The 16672-nt window shown below is 43.8% G+C and overlaps 1 protein-coding gene across 1 annotated transcript; it reads right to left on the reverse strand.

Moving 5' to 3' along the window:
* Positions 1-5654: 5654 nt before the first annotated feature.
* On the reverse strand, positions 5655-15006 carry kcnk18 (potassium channel, subfamily K, member 18). Its single transcript, XM_027024585.3, has 3 exons — positions 14412-15006; positions 14023-14160; positions 5655-7351 (listed from the first exon to the last, which is right to left on the reverse strand). The coding sequence occupies exons 1-3, from the start codon at positions 14644-14646 to the stop codon at positions 6507-6509; spliced, it is 1218 nt and encodes a 405-aa protein (XP_026880386.2). The 5' UTR covers positions 14647-15006; the 3' UTR covers positions 5655-6506.
* Positions 15007-16672: the final 1666 nt, after the last annotated feature.

Raw genomic sequence — 16672 nt, forward strand, 5'->3', positions numbered from 1 at the left:
TGCTCTACTCACTGTACACCTACGACTGCACAGCCACTTCCAGCTCCACCATCATTGTCAAGTTTGCTGATGACACCGTCGTCATAGGCCTGATCTCGGACAACGATGAGAGGGCCTACCTGGAGGAGATTAAACACCTGGAAAACTGGTGCCAGGAAAATAATCTCCTCCTAAACGTCAGTAAGACAAAAGAGCTGATCGTGGATTGCAGCAAGAAGCAGGAGCGGCACCATCAACCTGTAAGGATCAGTGGAACCACGGTGGAGAGAGTAGATAGTTTCAGGTACCTTGGTGTTCACATCTCGCAGGACCTGTCCTGGTCCCGCCATACCAACTCCCTGGCAAAGAAGGCTCGTCAGCGTCTTTACCACCTCAGATGCCTAAGGGACTTCAGACTGCCCTCCAAGGCACTGAGGAACTTCTATACCTGCACTATCGAGGGCATCCTCATGGGGAACATCACAGTCTGGTTTGGGAACAGCACCAAGCAGGACAGACAAGCACTCCAAAGGGTGCTGCGTTCAGCAGAGCACATCACTCATACGGAACTTCCTGACCTGCAGACCATCTACTACAAGCGGTGCCAGACCAAGGCCAGGAGGATTGTGAAGGACCCCACCCATCCCAACAATAGGCTCTTCTCTCTCTTGAGGTCAGGGAAGCGCTTTCGCTCCCTGAAGACCAAGACAGAGAGACTGAAAAGGAGCTTCTTCCCACAGGCCATTCAGGCCCTGAATCAGGGCAACTGATAAACTGTGGGGACCACCACCACCATGTAACATGTAACTGTAAATATGTTAAATTGTAAGATGGAACTGTACATTGTGTACATACATATATACATATCCATATATACATTGTACATTGTGTATATAAACATAATATACATATACTGTACATAAATTGTTAATATATTCTGTATATATATAGATATATATTTCCCTATGCACCGCTGTTTTTTTTCCCTCAGTTGGAGAGAGCACTCTCAAACCATTTCACTGCGTGTTATACTGTGTATGACTATGTGACAAATAAACCAAACTTGAACTTGAATAGCCACACCATTTCTGGTGCAAAAGCATACATTATAGGTGGGTTCGAAATAGCCTACTACCTACTACTTATATTGTTTTTACAGTATGCAAAACAAATACCCAGATGATGTACTCCTCAGACCAAATATTCATGGTGTAATGCATCCCATCTTGTAACAGTGGTGGAAAATCTTTCACAAGTGGGTGGAACCTTCATTTGTTTGCGTGATCCCATAGTAAGGTTTGCTTTTGTTACATACTGGATACTATACAGCATACTACTATGAGGAGCAGAATTCAGTGTACAGTAAATACTGAGCACAGTGCAGAGTATATAATATGTAGTAGGACATGTTATTTATGAACTAATTGGTTTTGATTAGTTAAAATGTCATGCACCTGCTCTTAGCGTGGGAGATTTTTGTTAATTGTATGTTTAATTACATCATTTGTTCTGTTGCCTGCTTTCAATGTTTCACAGGCTTCTGTGACTTTTATCCATTTTCAAAGATATTTCGAAATTATTACTAATTACCTTCTCGTCTTTTTAAATCTCTCTTTTATGTGTGCTTTCATAGGTTTGCTGTTGTAACACTGACTCACTTAATCCAGATCTTGGAACGTGATTACAGCCAGGTCTGTCAGATTACGTAGGGAACTAAACTCTGCAGGATAATAGAGCTAAATGAACATGCCTGGGCACCTTTCTGCACTTTCCGCTTACTGGGAAGGTTTTTAAGCATAAAACAGTTTGGTCACCACACAGAATTCATTGCTAAGAAAAGAAAGAAACAATCACCTGTAATAATCCACATTCATTTTCACTTTGAATTGTTTACCTGCATCAGTCACATAGTTTGAACATATTAGGGACTGGATTATTCTGAAAACCAATCAGGAATTGAGCCCACTGCATAGATCAAGATCTATGCATAGATCAAGCCCAGCCTTCTGTCATGATCAGTTCTGTTCACAAAAACTGATCCAAGAACAGCCCTACTTCACAATTTTTCACATACACATCTTTAATTGTTAATGTGACTGCTTTATGGCAATACTAGTTTATTTTTTATGTTTTTCTGACACAGAAAAGCACATGCATTAAGAATGTAATCAGGCATCCTGCAGAATGGATTATTTTTTCTTGCTGTTCAGTCTCTGATAACACTTTTCAAATTCTTGCAAAGAGTTTTCATTTTCCATCAACAGTACATTGTTAAGACAGTGATCATTCCTATTATTTGAAACATGCCTATGGGGTTTTAAATCCTATTAAGTAATAAACAGTATTCAGCACCATTTATTGTCAAGTAGGTGGTACATTTATAGTACCAAATAAAAAAAAAACCTGAAATTGCAAGAAAAATATTATTACAATTCAACATTATTCAATCTCCCATTTGCTGATATCTATAAGGCATACAGAGAAATAGGAATTGTTACGAGACAATCATACATATGCAGTGCACATCAATCAACAATATTCAGTGTGATGGGGAAGCCCGGCTTTGGAGATCTAGGATCTGTGCATTTACAGTTAATTATCAAGTTTCTCTTTATGAGCACTTTCAGACGTGTTAAAGCAGGAAAAACATGAACCATGCTGGAGTGACTCAAATCCGATTTTTACACAGGAATCTAATCTTTTCAAATCTGATTTGAGTTACTTTTGTATGTCACTTTCGTACCAAATTCATGACCATGCCGCTTGAATGAGAACAGTCTGAAATTTTGGCTTTTTGCCTATATACATACCGTGTTATCATCAGACAGGACCTCATGTACAGTTAACGAATTGTTTGCCATCCTCCGGAGCAAAATGCAATGCATATATGAGCTACTGGTGCATCCATTTGGCAGGTGATTTGTGCCAAATGTATGGCTGTGCCAAACAGCATGCATGCTGTTTTGGAGGACAGATATGTTCACATCACAGACAAATACACGGCATTAGCAATTATGAATGTAAACCGCCAAATCTGATCTGAGCAAAAAATTGGAATTGAACACTGAGTCTTATAATGTAAGTATAGCCTAAGTCACTGAAAGCCACTGCTTTAACAACAGGTCAACTTTTACATCTTCCCAGGCTATAGGAGTCCTGGGCCACACACACACACACACACACACACACACACACACACACACACACACACACACACACACACACACACACACACACACACACACACACACACAATCTTTCCTGAGTCCAATCTTGCAATGATGTACTTTAATACATCACTGCTGGGACTTTCCTAGAGAAGCAGAAATGAAATTGGATTTTCTTGCCACATCATCCAATATTATTTACTATCACTTTAAAATTCAATTTTACATGTAAGCATGTTGTCTTGCTTTTTGGGTCCCTACCCCTGCCTCCCCAGCTGGGATTACTTGACCATCCTAATGAGGTGAGAGCCAGTAGTTAGTCAGGAAACTGCTGGGTTCATTAAGGGTGGAGCCAAAGTCTTAAACGATTCAGACCACAATGACTAGAGAGAAGCCTTCTGCATTATTCTGAGATACTTGAGTTTTATTTCTTGAGCTGCTCCTGGCCTATGCTATGTTTTTGTGAGCAGGATATGTCTGGTTCTGATGGCAGTCTGTTTTCTGAAAGCTACCTTGTCATTCTTAGAGCACCTTGGGGTTCAAACAGGTAATAGTGGCATACCCACACCTTTTTAGAACTGTATAAAACACCTAGAAATCCTGCTCTGTACAGTTCCATACAGTAGGGGTAGGGTGCCGTGCCTGATATAGTTCCCTAGAGTAGGTGGTGGCCTCCTCTGTGTAGTTCCCTAATGTGGGGGGCACCCTGCTCTGTGTAGTTCCCTAATGTGGGGGGCACCCTGCTCTGTGTAGTTCCCTAATGTTGGGGGCACCCTGCTCTGTGTAGTTCCCTAATGTGGGGGGAACCCTGCTCTGTGTAGTACCCTAATGTTGGGGGCACCCTGCTCTGTGTAGTTCCCTAATGTGGGGGGAACCCTGCTCTGTGTAGTTCCCTAATGTGGGGGGCACCCTGCTCTGTGTAGTTCCCTAATGTGGGGGGCACCCTGCTCTGTGTAGTTCCCTAATGTGGGGGGCACCCTGCTCTGTATAGTTCCCTAATGTGGGGGGCACCCTGCTCTGTATAGTTCCCTAATGTGGGGGGCACCCTGCTCTGTATACTTCCCTAATGTGGGGGGCACCCTGCTCTGTGTAGTTCTCTAATGTGGGGGGCACCCTGCCTGTATAGTTCCCTAATGTGGGGGGCACCCTGCTCTGTATAGTTCTCTAATGTGGGGGGAACCCTGCTCTCTATAGTTCCCTAATGTGGGGGGAACCCTGCTCTCTATAGTTCCCTAATGTGGGGGGAACCCTGCTCTCTATAGTTCCCTAATGTGGGGGGAACCCTGCTCTCTATAGTTCCCTAATGTGGGGGGAACCCTGCTCTCTATAGTTCCCTAATGTGGGGGGAACCCTGCTCTGTATAGTTCTCTAATGTGGGGGCACCCTGCTCTCTATAGTTCCCTAATGTGGGGGGAACCCTGCTCTGTATAGTTCTCTAATGTGGGGGGAACCCTGCTCTCTATAGTTCCCTAATGTGGGGGGAACCCTGCTCTGTATAGTTCTCTAATGTGGGGGGCACCCTGCTCTCTATAGTTCCCTAATGTGGGGGGCACCCTGCTCTCTATAGTTCCCTAATGTGGGGGGAACCCTGCTCTGTATAGTTCTCTAATGTGGGGGGCACCCTGCTCTCTATAGTTCCCTAATGTGGGGGGCACCCTGCTCTGTATAGTTCCCTAATGTGGGGGGAACCCTGCTCTGTATAGTTCTCTAATGTGGGGGGAACCCTGCTCTCTATAGTTCCCTAATGTGGGGGGAACCCTGCTCTGTATAGTTCTCTAATGTGGGGGGCACCCTGCTCTGTATAGTTCTCTAATGTGGGGGGCACCCTGCTCTCTATAGTTCCCTAATGTGGGGGGCACCCTGCTCTCTATAGTTCTCTAATGTGGGGGGAACCCTGCTCTGTATAGTTCTCTAATGTGGGGGGCACCCTGCTCTCTATAGTTCCCTAATGTGGGGGGAACCCTGCTCTGTATAGTTCTCTAATGTGGGGGGCACCCTGCTCTCTATAGTTCCCTAATGTGGGGGGAACCCTGCTCTGTATAGTTCTCTAATGTGGGGGCACCCTGCTCTCTATAGTTCCCTAATGTGGGGGGCACCCTGCTCTCTATAGTTCCCTAATGTGGGGGGAACCCTGCTCTGTATAGTTCTCTAATGTGGGGGCACCCTGCTCTCTATAGTTCCCTAATGTGGGGGGCACCCTGCTCTCTATAGTTCCCTAATGTGGGGGGAACCCTGCTCTGTATAGTTCTCTAATGTGGGGGCACCCTGCTCTCTATAGTTCCCTAATGTGGGGGGCACCCTGCTCTGTATAGTTCTCTAATGTGGGGGCACCCTGCTCTCTATAGTTCTCTAATGTGGGGGGCACCCTGCTCTCTATAGTTCCCTAATGTGGGGGGAACCCTGCTCTCTATAGTTCCCTAATGTGGGGGGCACCCTGCTCTCTATAGTTCTCTAATGTGGGGGGAACCTGCTCTCTATAGTTCCCTAATGTGGGGGGAACCTGCTCTCTATAGTTCCCTAATGTGGGGGGAACCCTGCTCTCTATAGTTCCCTAATGTGGGGGGCACCCTGCTCTCTATAGTTCCCTAATGTGGGGGGCACCCTGCTCTCTATAGTTCCCTAATGTGGGGGGCACCCTGCTCTCTATAGTTCCCTAATGTGGGGGGAACCTGCTCTCTATAGTTCCCTAATGTGGGGGGAACCTGCTCTCTATAGTTCTCTATGGTAGGATTGGGGACCAGCCGATGTAACTGTTGGTTTCTTACTGGGGAAGAACAAGAAGGATTTTGCTCCTTTCTTCTCCATTTCTTTTACACTGAATATAACAATCTTGTTTTATGGATAGTGTGGTTGTATTTTTTCTTTATCATCACCTACAAGATAAGACTATAAAGCAACAGTAATATTTATGTAAATGGTGTAACTACTTTGTTGACATTAAAAAGCCCAAAGATTTTTCTGTGTCTGTTCCATTAATTTTCCCCTTCTACACCAGGTCCTTTATGTATGCTATGTTATTGATCCCAGATCTGCCTAGACAAACGCAAAGTTGTAACATTCATCCAAATCAACTTTCAAATGAGAATGAGGAAGCTACATCACTTGCGCAGACTTACTTAATTTCCAGTGAAGCCCTTATTTTTACTGAACCAAAGATTTTTTAGGTAAAGAGATATTTTTAGCCACATCCCATCAAACATTTTTCTGCAGGTGAATCCACCCATGTTTTTGAGCACTCTGCCATGTACCTGCCCACCTATTCCTGCCCTCTTACTGCCCCACCTTTGTAACTGCCCCCCTTACTGCCCCTACACTCTGCAATTACCCCCTTACTGCCCCTACACTCTCTACTTACCCCTCTTACTGCCCCTGCACCCTATCTTTGCTCCCTTTCCCATCGCTGAGGCAGCTGACACAACCGATGCAGCGGCGGTAGCAGCTGACGATACGTGTCTGGCCCAGCTTGAAGGCCATGCTCATGATGGCCATCCCTGAGATGATGAAGAGGAAGGTGAGCATGAAAAACTTTGGGTGCTGTGGCACAATGTCACCGAAGCCAATGGTGGTGAGTGTGATGAAGCAGAAATAGAAGGCGTCGAAAATGGAGAATTCTGTCTCCCAAAGCGGCAAGATGAGTGCCCAGCCCAGGATGTAGGCGAAGATGACGAGGAGGATGATCAGGAAAGGCACATTGAAGCGCTCCATCTCCTGGCCAATGGAGGTGAAGTCCCACATGCCATAGCTGGTGGGTGGAGGGGCCATCTGATTGAGTTCGGGGCAGGAACAGGAACGAGCCAGTTGGTCCTGCCGCTTGAATTTCTCCCTTGCGACAATGCGGTCAAAGATCTCAATGTTGTCGAAGACCTGCACGGGTTTGTGCTTCACAGACGACTGGGTTCGGACCATCCGGCTGACGTCCAGCTGAGTATCGTGCACTATGGCGACCTGATTGGAGGTGTTGTAGGTGCCGTCGTAGATGCATCTGGCGCCCCCTTGTGGCTTCTCCGCACCTCCAGCAGGGCTCCACATGTGTGAGCAAGAACGGCGCCAGCAGGCGTGCACGCTCCTGTACACGTTAAACACCAACTTGGCCAGAATGTCTCCAACATCTGAGATGACCAGCAGCATGAGGGGAATGCCCACCATGGCATAGAGGATGCAGGCTATCCTACCAGGCAGAGTCACTGGGTACATGTCTCCATAGCCTGAGAGGGAAAAGAGTCAGAGAGAGATGTTACTGTAAAAAAAGAGACTGAGAGATCTCAGTCAGCTGAATCTAGCATTTCACAGGCGAGATCTTCCTGAGCTAAGTCCAATGTGTTACAGGACAAATCTTGCTAAGCTGAACCTGGTGTGCTACAGGAGAGGTCTCACCGAGCCAAGTCCGGTGTGTTAGAGGAGATATCTCACCAATCTCTCCATCCCACCCAATGAAGAATTTCAAGCCAAACAGTCCATTTTCTTGGAACATACATACAGCTATTATCTGAGCACTCCTTGTTCTTCTGCAGTTTGTACAGCTCACAAATGAAACTCTTATCAGCTCTTAGCTATAATATTTGGCTGCTGTTATTACAGGGTCAGGTGACACTTATGCTGGACTTACACCAAATGACTTTTCAAGCAAGTTCACTGCTGCAGATAAATTTCCAGAATGGAATAAAATCATGAGAGTTTTGTTAGAGTTGTGGTGTGCTCTGGTCATCTGGATCGTTTGGTGTAAGGTGGTCAAGATAGCTGTCTTAAATATGTATTTTTGCTGTCTTGATGTTCCAATAAAATCAGGTGTTTTTAAAATTATCATGAGGTCTTTGGTTCGTGCAAATAGTGACGAATGTTGTCAACAACCAATAACAACCAATAGCAATAACCATGAAATTTCTCCAGCACCAAACAGGAAGTATCAAAGCAGGTACATAAACAACTCTGGTGGGTAGATAGATGTGAGACATGGAGGAGACACTTGAGAGGCCTTGGCTGTTTTTTCAGAACAAACCACTCCACACACAAGGGCAGCTGCGCCCTAAAGCTGCTTGTGTCTGCTCCATTATTCAACAGTTTCTCTTCCTGTAAATTCCAATAGAAACATGATAAGAAGTAATCTTAAAACGAATCTAGTTGCAGTCTTGCAAATGACCCTGCAAGATCCCATCTTTGCAAAATTATAGTCTGTGACTGAAAGCTCAGTGACTAATGGCACATTATCTTTAGATGTGAGAGGTTGTCAGACTTTAGCCTTTTAAAAGTCTTTTCAGAGTCTTTTCAAGGTCTAGAGTATGGATAGCATGAATAGAAAATGAAGTGCTGGGCTTATTTTCATGAAAGAGCATATCAGGCGCTCTTCATCAGGATCACCTCAGGTGAAACATCGTGTAGAGGGGGAGCTTTAAATCCTCCCATCAACAAACAGGTCACAGGTGTTAATTGTGTACCGTGACCAAAATAGTAATTCTGAGATTTTGAAAGTTGTGTAGTGCCCACTTGGCACTAGCTAAACCGCAAGAGATGATGGCTTCAAGATTGAAATGGTAGGACATTTTCAAAAGTAAGTAAATACAAGGAGGTGGTTTTATGAAATCCTTAGGGCTGACAGCTTGTGGAAGCCCCATAAATATTCAGGTTTCCGTCTCCAGCAACGTCTGTAGTTGTCTGTTGAAATTCCAAATCTTCATCCTTGTGGAGTCAGGAAGAGGGGGTGGTTCAGGGAGCTTCACAGTCCTCCACATAACCTAATCAGACCCAAAGAGGCCAAAGCTTAGTCTCCCCACCCTCCTCCCAAGCAAGCAGGGGCCTGGAAGCAAGAGATGGCCGTCCTATTGTTGGAGCTACTGTTGGTAAAATGTCCTTTGTATTTAACTGTATATAAGCACTTTGTCACCTTAAGTGGCTTCTCTGCATGATTGAAGACTAAAGCTTCCTACTTGAGAATCACCTCACCTTTATGGATACCACTGAACTGAGACAAGTTAAGATAAGACAGCTGCCTAGGCCGGCTACATCTGAAACTGACATCTGCTTGGGTCCCAGTGGTTTCCCCAATGGTGCAGCACTACATTTGGACCAGACATTAAATGCTTATTTTTTCATTTTATTATTTATTTTTCTCCTAACATGGTTACTATTGTGGTGACCGCTGTCAGCCAGAGGAGGCCCTCTGAGTCTCAGTTCTTCTCAGGGTTTCTTCCTCATGCTCTAGGGAGTTTTTCCCTGCCACTGTATCCCTTCGCCTGCTCACTGGAGACTTGGACTTGGACATTTGTAAAGCCGCTGTGTGACAACATCTGTGGTAAAAAAAGAAACAAAAAAACAAAAACAAATTTGATTTGATTCGATAAACACAGTTCAACAGTCTGTCATTCAAACTCATGGCTGGCACTGAAAAGGGGCTTGGGCAGGTTAATTAAATCTATTGGAATTTAAACCTTTTTTGAATTTAAATGATTTAGTTACCACGACACTAACTAGAACTTAAATTTAAATTGATTTGATCTTAAATTTGCATTTGATAAGCAAACCCCTGACAGTTAAGCTTGGAGCTAGGTGAGGACTCCACCATTCCAATTATACTGTTATGTACTATCACAAAATGGCACTATTAATATTTAAGCGATATCACACGAGACAGGGTGCTGTTATACTGATCATCGTCATCATCATCAACACCATCATCATCAGCCACATCATTAGTTTTTTCCTTGCCGCAAGTAATTTGGTCAGTGCAGATTTATTCAGTGTTACTAAAATAACATCATTTAAAATGCAAATCACAGCTATTTTATCTCTGTTAAAGGGCAGCAAACATGTGCCCCACAGACAGAGTGGAAAGCCTGCCCAACAGAGTACTTCTGACCCTGCAGCTACTGCCTCTTTAGATGTTTGTTTATACTTCAATCCTATAGCTATCTGCTATCTGTGTCTTGCATCTCTGCTATCCGCTATCTCTGTCTTGTATCTCTGCTATCCGCTATCTCTGTCTTGTATCTCTGCTATCCGCTATCTCTGTCTTGCATCTCTGCTATCCGCTATCTCTGTCTTGTATCTCTGCTATCCGCTATCTCTGTCTTGCATCTCTGCTATCCGCTATCTCTGTCTTGTATCTCTGCTATCCGCTATCTCTGTCTTGTATCTCTGCTATCCGCTATCTCTGTCTTGCATCTCTGCTATCCGCTATCTCTGTCTTGTATCTCTGCTATCCGCTATCTCTGTCTTGTATCTCTGCTATCCGCTATCTCTGTCTTGCATCTCTGCTATCCGCTATCTCCGTCTTGCATCTCTGCTATCTGCTATCTCTGTCTTGTACGTGTTTCTCTTATGCTGCAGCTGGGTTCACTCTGTCTTTCTCTGGCTGTGAGTAATAATTAGGGTACACGGTGCCTTTGTTGTATTGCGGATGTTTCTGGCAAATTGTATTTGGGTCAGGGAAGCTGGCTAGTTTGCTAGCCAATTAATACAAATGATAGCAATGCTACCAGTGTGAGTACACAGAATAAGAAGCATTATATCTTAGTAAAGAAACATACTAATGAAGTTACCAAAGGCAGCAAACATTTCTATTCTCTCATGCTTATAGCATTATATATGGTAGTACTTGATTATATAATTTTATTATTGCACCTTAATTTTAATGCATTTTCTTTTTTTATTAATGTTATTATTCCATTATTATTATTTATATTCTATTTAAATTAATGCATTTCATTTTATCATTAGATTTTCTATATTAATTAATGTAGAAAATTAATGGGTTTATTTTGGAAAAACCTTCCTGGGTTGTAATAATCTTTATTATTTTAATTGTTGGTCTTTGTAAAGCACTTTGAATTGCCACTGTGTGTGAACTCTGCTATACAAATAAACAGGCTTGTTTGGCATCAAAGCATAAATGTAAGATTAAAGTGTAAGATCTGAGACCAAAGAATATTTACATATTCCACCACTTAAATTTAAGGATTAAATGGATGAGGTCCCAACATAATGCAAAAAATATGCACCCCTCTCTTCTACTGTTGAGTTGTAAGCAGGTGCAGATACAATGACTGACTTGCATATTTTTTAGGTGACTAATGTTAATTAATTAAACTTTGTAAACATTTTACACCATGTTTGGTTATTCTTCCTCCTTGCATGAACAAAAAACAAACAAACAAACCAAAAAACCCTGGCTTTGGGGAAAAAAGGAAAACAACCTCTATAATAATAATGAGCTATAATAACATTCACCACAAAGCCAGTAGCACCTGTAGAGCATACCTGCGATCAGTGTATCTAGGCTAATATGCTGTTGTGCTCCCTGCCTTAGTAACCCACAACAGTTACTAGGCATCCCCTGCTAATAGCGCTATGTCATGGGCTATTGAATTGAATTCTGTTTAGAGGCATGGTGCCTGCCCACCATGCTATCCTCTTGTTTTAAGCACCTGAAACTTTCCTCCAGGTTGAGTAGCTTTGTCCAGTGGACCACCGACCAAGAGGCTGAGTCTTCATTGGTCACACTAGAGAAGCTACTCCACACCAAACACTTTCAGGAGCCAACGCTGAGGACTAGTTTAACGCTGTCACTTTTAAGCCCACGTGTGTTTGCATCTCTCCTTTTATACCTTCTGCATGTCTCAAGAGATTCACGGAAAAATCGTATTAAATCACAAGCTAGTTCATAAGTTGTATGCATTTTATTTAGCAACATAAAACATACATGCCAGTTTGTGCATTCAGAGCTGAACGGCTGTGGAGACGAATGGGTCTGTGGCTGTAGACTCGTTTCTTTCAGGTTCATAGAAATTAGCTCTTAGTAGTTATGCAATCACAAATTAAACATTAAACATTTTATCTTAGGCTGTTTTCTTGCCTTGCATTTGTTAAGCACAGTGGAATGAAACCGCGCTAGTGCTTAGAGTTGACTACCCCACTTGAGCACGCCCAGAAACACAGCGAGGAGCTGCTTCATCTTACGTTTAATGTTTTATGTGTGGTTTCCTGTGCTTCGCAGCAAAAAGCTGTATCCAGGGTTATTCTACTGACTCTTCCACTTTCAGATCTTTTTCTTTTTCTATTTTTGACAGCACAATCATCAAATGGCCAAAAACGCAAGATTAAAGTGAGTTTTGCAATGTTTGCTATTTATTTACTATTATATTTCTTTAAATTAACTTTTAACATTTTTTATTCATTTACCATTTCCTCTTTTCAACAATAGTTAATGTAATTTTAAAAGATCTTACGTAACCTGTTCTTTTTTCCTTCTTATTTTGGCAAAAACCTTCCAAAGGTGATAGATCTTACATTTAATAATGTCACGTCAGCCGATCCCCAAGCACACAACACCCAACAAGCTGTTCGTTACTCGACTAAGAACGCAACCAATCATACACATTACTTCAGAGCCTCATCACCAGAATATTCACATCACCTCTTTCTCTACATTCAACTATATATACACCTGCCTAGAACTTACCAGCACTGCGAAGTATTGCCACTAGTTTCGCTTGTGCTCACCGAGCGTTCGTTCCTTATTTTCTATCCTCTGTATCGATTGTGTTTTTTTTGCTCTTCGGACTTCTGATTTTTGCCTGCCCCTTTTTCGGAATAGTTTGCCTGATTTATTCTTGCTCTCTGGTGTTTGACTCGGACTGTTTACGTTCATGATTTGGATTACTCCTGTCTTGGCTTTCCTGGTTTTGACCCTGGCTTGTTCACCCATCACGAATTTGGAAGACAATAAATCCTTTGCGCTTTTAGGGAGTGGTTATTCTTCAGTAGATGTGTTTTGAATGATATAAGCTTATTTCTTGCATGAGGTTAAAAGACTGAAGTTAAAGGTTTTTAATGTGAACAAAACAAGCACTCAGGTTTTTATAGTTTTTGTTGTTGTTGTTTGTTTGTTTGTTTGTTTGTTTGTTTGCGGTTTGCACAATATTGATGGCTGTGCGTCCAAGCATAAATATTTATGGTCCCGCCAATGGCCAGAAACTAAGCGGGGGCGCTTTGCTCTGCATCAGCTGTTTAAAATGGAATCGCTTGACAACTACGCCATGCGTTTTAACGCACTCACAGAACAAGCGAGCAGTGTATGGAGTTTTTACGTTGAAGGCGAGCGGGAAGTTGCAGCGTAATGGAGGAAAGTGAAAACGGGGGTCAGTTTCTTACTGCTTGAACTCAAGTTCAACCCCCCCCCCCCCACTCCTCTTCCAGCGAGGTGTGCGCTTTGAATAGAGCGTTATGGAGAGGCAGGACAACAGTTGTACTTACAACTGGGTCTATAAATAGTTTTGCGTGCACACTCTACATCCGCGAGCGTCTTGCCTTGCTTTCCTCGTCACAAATAATCTTTATTCTTTTCATTTTTGCTCTTTGTAAAGCGCTTTGTATTGCTTCTATGTAGGAAAGGTGCTATACAAACAAATTTGTCGTGCCTTACCTTGCTAATGACATTTAATGTTAAGTTAAAACTGACTGACCAAACGAGAGCATCTTCTCTGTTGCTGCCTAGCTGTTTCAGTGCATATTAATGTGCTGACTCACTCCTGTCTTTATGAGGTTTGCCTGGTTACAGTAGGCAGGCCCGCCTTCGATCTGTGTGTTCATGACAAACAATTAGGACCAAAGCACACAATGTTCATGCAAATAATGTCAACAAACCATAACAGAGGGAGAGAAAGACAGAGTATATGGGGGTGACATCATGTACTGGAGTAAAACTGGAGTAAAATGTAAAAGTATGAAGTATTTGCTGGACAACTCTCTTGTTCCACCAAGCAGAAAGCACTGCTGTGGGTCCAACTGCCCTCAAAAGGGGAAACGTAGAGTAAAGAAGAGTTAAAAGAGAGAGAAGCGGACTGTGCAGGGTTGAAGCAGTGTGTGTAGTGGAGTGTGAGCTCACCCACAGTTGTGAAGACCGTACAGCAGAAAAAAAGAGAACCATAGAAGTGCCAGCGTTGGGGTCTCTGTGACCACACGGCTTTGTAGTCCTGTAAGATCTTCTGTCCCACAATGTCCAGCAATCGTTCCTTGGGATGAGCTGAACGACCAATAAATGTTCAGTGGGAGAATGTTAAACAGAATCCTGCGTGGGTCTCCTGGATCCTTTCTATAAGCCTATATGTTAAAACTGTCTGGTAGATTTGCAACTTCAGCCTCATAAAAAGATATTTCTACAAGCAATGCGAAGCGTGTAAAGTATTCGCTTAATTGCGTAATTAAACAGCAGAATCAGAACAAGAAAGGTAAACTGTCTTCAGGTTTAAAAAATAAGGAAAGCAAGATTCATACCGGAGTGATTGTGAACAGTGTCCACGACTTGGCGCACAAACTTTCGGTACTCCTTCTCTCCCCTGATGTTGGCGTTGGTTCTTCCCTCAATAGCCAGAAAAATCCATGCGCCTAAAACCGCGTAGCCGATAAGAGAGAGGATGAGAAAGATATGAGGAAACAGCGCCCAAACACATCTCCATCCTCTCCGTTTATCCTCCGGGCGCACTCGTCCCTCTTCCACGGCTACGGACATCTTTTAGGTAGTCGAGTAGTTGGAGGAACTGTCTGCATGCCAGCGCAGCTCGAGTACGAACAGCAGCGCAGTGAGACCTGCCGTAGCTGTAAATCGCGACGTGTTTAACTCCCTACACGGGCAGACGTTCCTGATTCAGAAGAAACAGGTCATGCCTCCCATTCTAGTAACAGAGACAAGAGGCGATGATTTACTGCCCCCTGGACGTCTCCTTACATACGTCTCATTAAACCGCCCACGCCTCTTGTGTTTAAATGCACAACCTGGCATCTGTAATTTCAATCGAATTTCTAGGCAGACCATGCCCACGGTAATTTGCAGACTAAAACAGCGCTACAAGCGACAGGTGTGCAAGCAAAACTATTTATAGACCCAGTTGTAAGTACAACTGTTGTCCTGCGGAATGCCTCTCCATAACGCTCTATTCAAAGCGCACACCTCGCTGGAAGAGGAGTGGGGGGGGGGGGGGGGGGGGGGTTGAACTTGAGTTCAAGCAGTAAGAAACTGACCCCCGTTTTCATTTTCCTCCATTACGCTGCAACATCCCGCCCCCCTTCAACGTAAAAACCCCATACACTGCTTGCTTGTTCTGTGAGTGCGTTAAAACGCATGGCGTAGTTGTTAAGCGATTCCATTTTAAACCTCAGCTGATGCAGAGAGCCGCCGGTGGTCGCTTCGTTTCCGGCCATTGGCGAGACCTTAAATATTTATGCTTGGACAGCCATCAATATTGCGCAAACCGCAAAAAAACAAAAATCCAAACAAACAACAAAAAAAAAACAAACAAACCTATAAAAACCTGAGTGCTTGCTTTGTTCACATAAACAACTTTTAAGTTCAGTCTTTCAACCTCATGCAACACATCTACTGAAGAATAACCACTCCCTAAAAGCGCAAAGGACAAAAGAAAGCCCTTATAAGAAGATGCTGGCTTGGCACTTAAGGAGTCCTCTGTGATCTTGGCACTGGAACACTTGTTACTGTGAAAGTTGCTCTGTTAGTGTCCTGGCCCGTAAATATTTATGTAAAAGCCCTTGACGCGCAATAGCGCAGCCTTCTTGCGCAATATTAGTCCCGCAACTGAGCCATCTACAGCTCCAACTCAAGACGGCGCTGATGTCAGCCGGGTTGTGACTAACGAGTGGACGTTTTAAGCAAAAATTGTTGGTTTTTGGATTGTATAAAGGTTGGGCGTAGTCTGCTCGTGTTTCCCACTCTCGGCACGAAAAGTGTAGCATCGATGCTGTGCGCGCAAGCGGGGCACGTCCTTAAAAGGTGCAACAGAACGCTGAGCAGTAAAGAATAAGCGTTACACTGAAATGAAGCTTATTTTAACCTGAAAGTTTGTCTAAAATTACTAATTATTGTTGCCCATCAGTCTGAAATTCTGAAGTATAATAGAGCATGTAATGACTAAGGAAGGGCGCAAAGTCTATCGCCTTGATCAGCATCCATTATTTAAAAAAACATAATTGGAGTCATGTGGGGCTTCAAACCAGTTGTAGCCTCGAATTTCATCCATTTGAACATAAAATAGTTGATGAGGGGTACAGAATATTTATACTTTAAAATGACAAGGGTCGGGGGACTAGGGAAGATGGCAACCTCTGGTAATTCACAGAAATTGAGTTTCAAAGAAACGACAGCCATCGGCGGGGTCCAGCTGCTGGGGGCACTGGATCCAGTGGGTCCAGCCAGAGGCGATGCTCCCTGTATGCAGAGCTTCCCTATTGGACGTGGGCCGGGCTGTGTCATCCACGCCAGGATCAAGGGGCTGAGTGGCTGCAAGATGCCCCTGGGCGGCAACTTAGGCCCAGAGTCCTTCCCACACGGGTATAGGAAAGGCCGCAAAGCCGCCCCAGGGGCCTGCACACCGGGTAGCAAAGCACAGCTGGCAGGAACCACACAAGGACCAGGCTCAGATGGAAGTGTACTCTGGTGGTGTCGGCAACAGCCTCGGTAGTCCCGGGCAGGAAGGCGTTCAGTACTGGTGGAGCCTTGTTCCCAAACTCATTTGTCTAGCAAA

This window comes from Electrophorus electricus, chromosome 10 (genome assembly GCF_041902795.1).
Source record: "Electrophorus electricus isolate QZ-2024a chromosome 10, ASM4190279v1, whole genome shotgun sequence".
NCBI lineage: Eukaryota > Metazoa > Chordata > Actinopteri > Gymnotiformes > Gymnotidae > Electrophorus > Electrophorus electricus.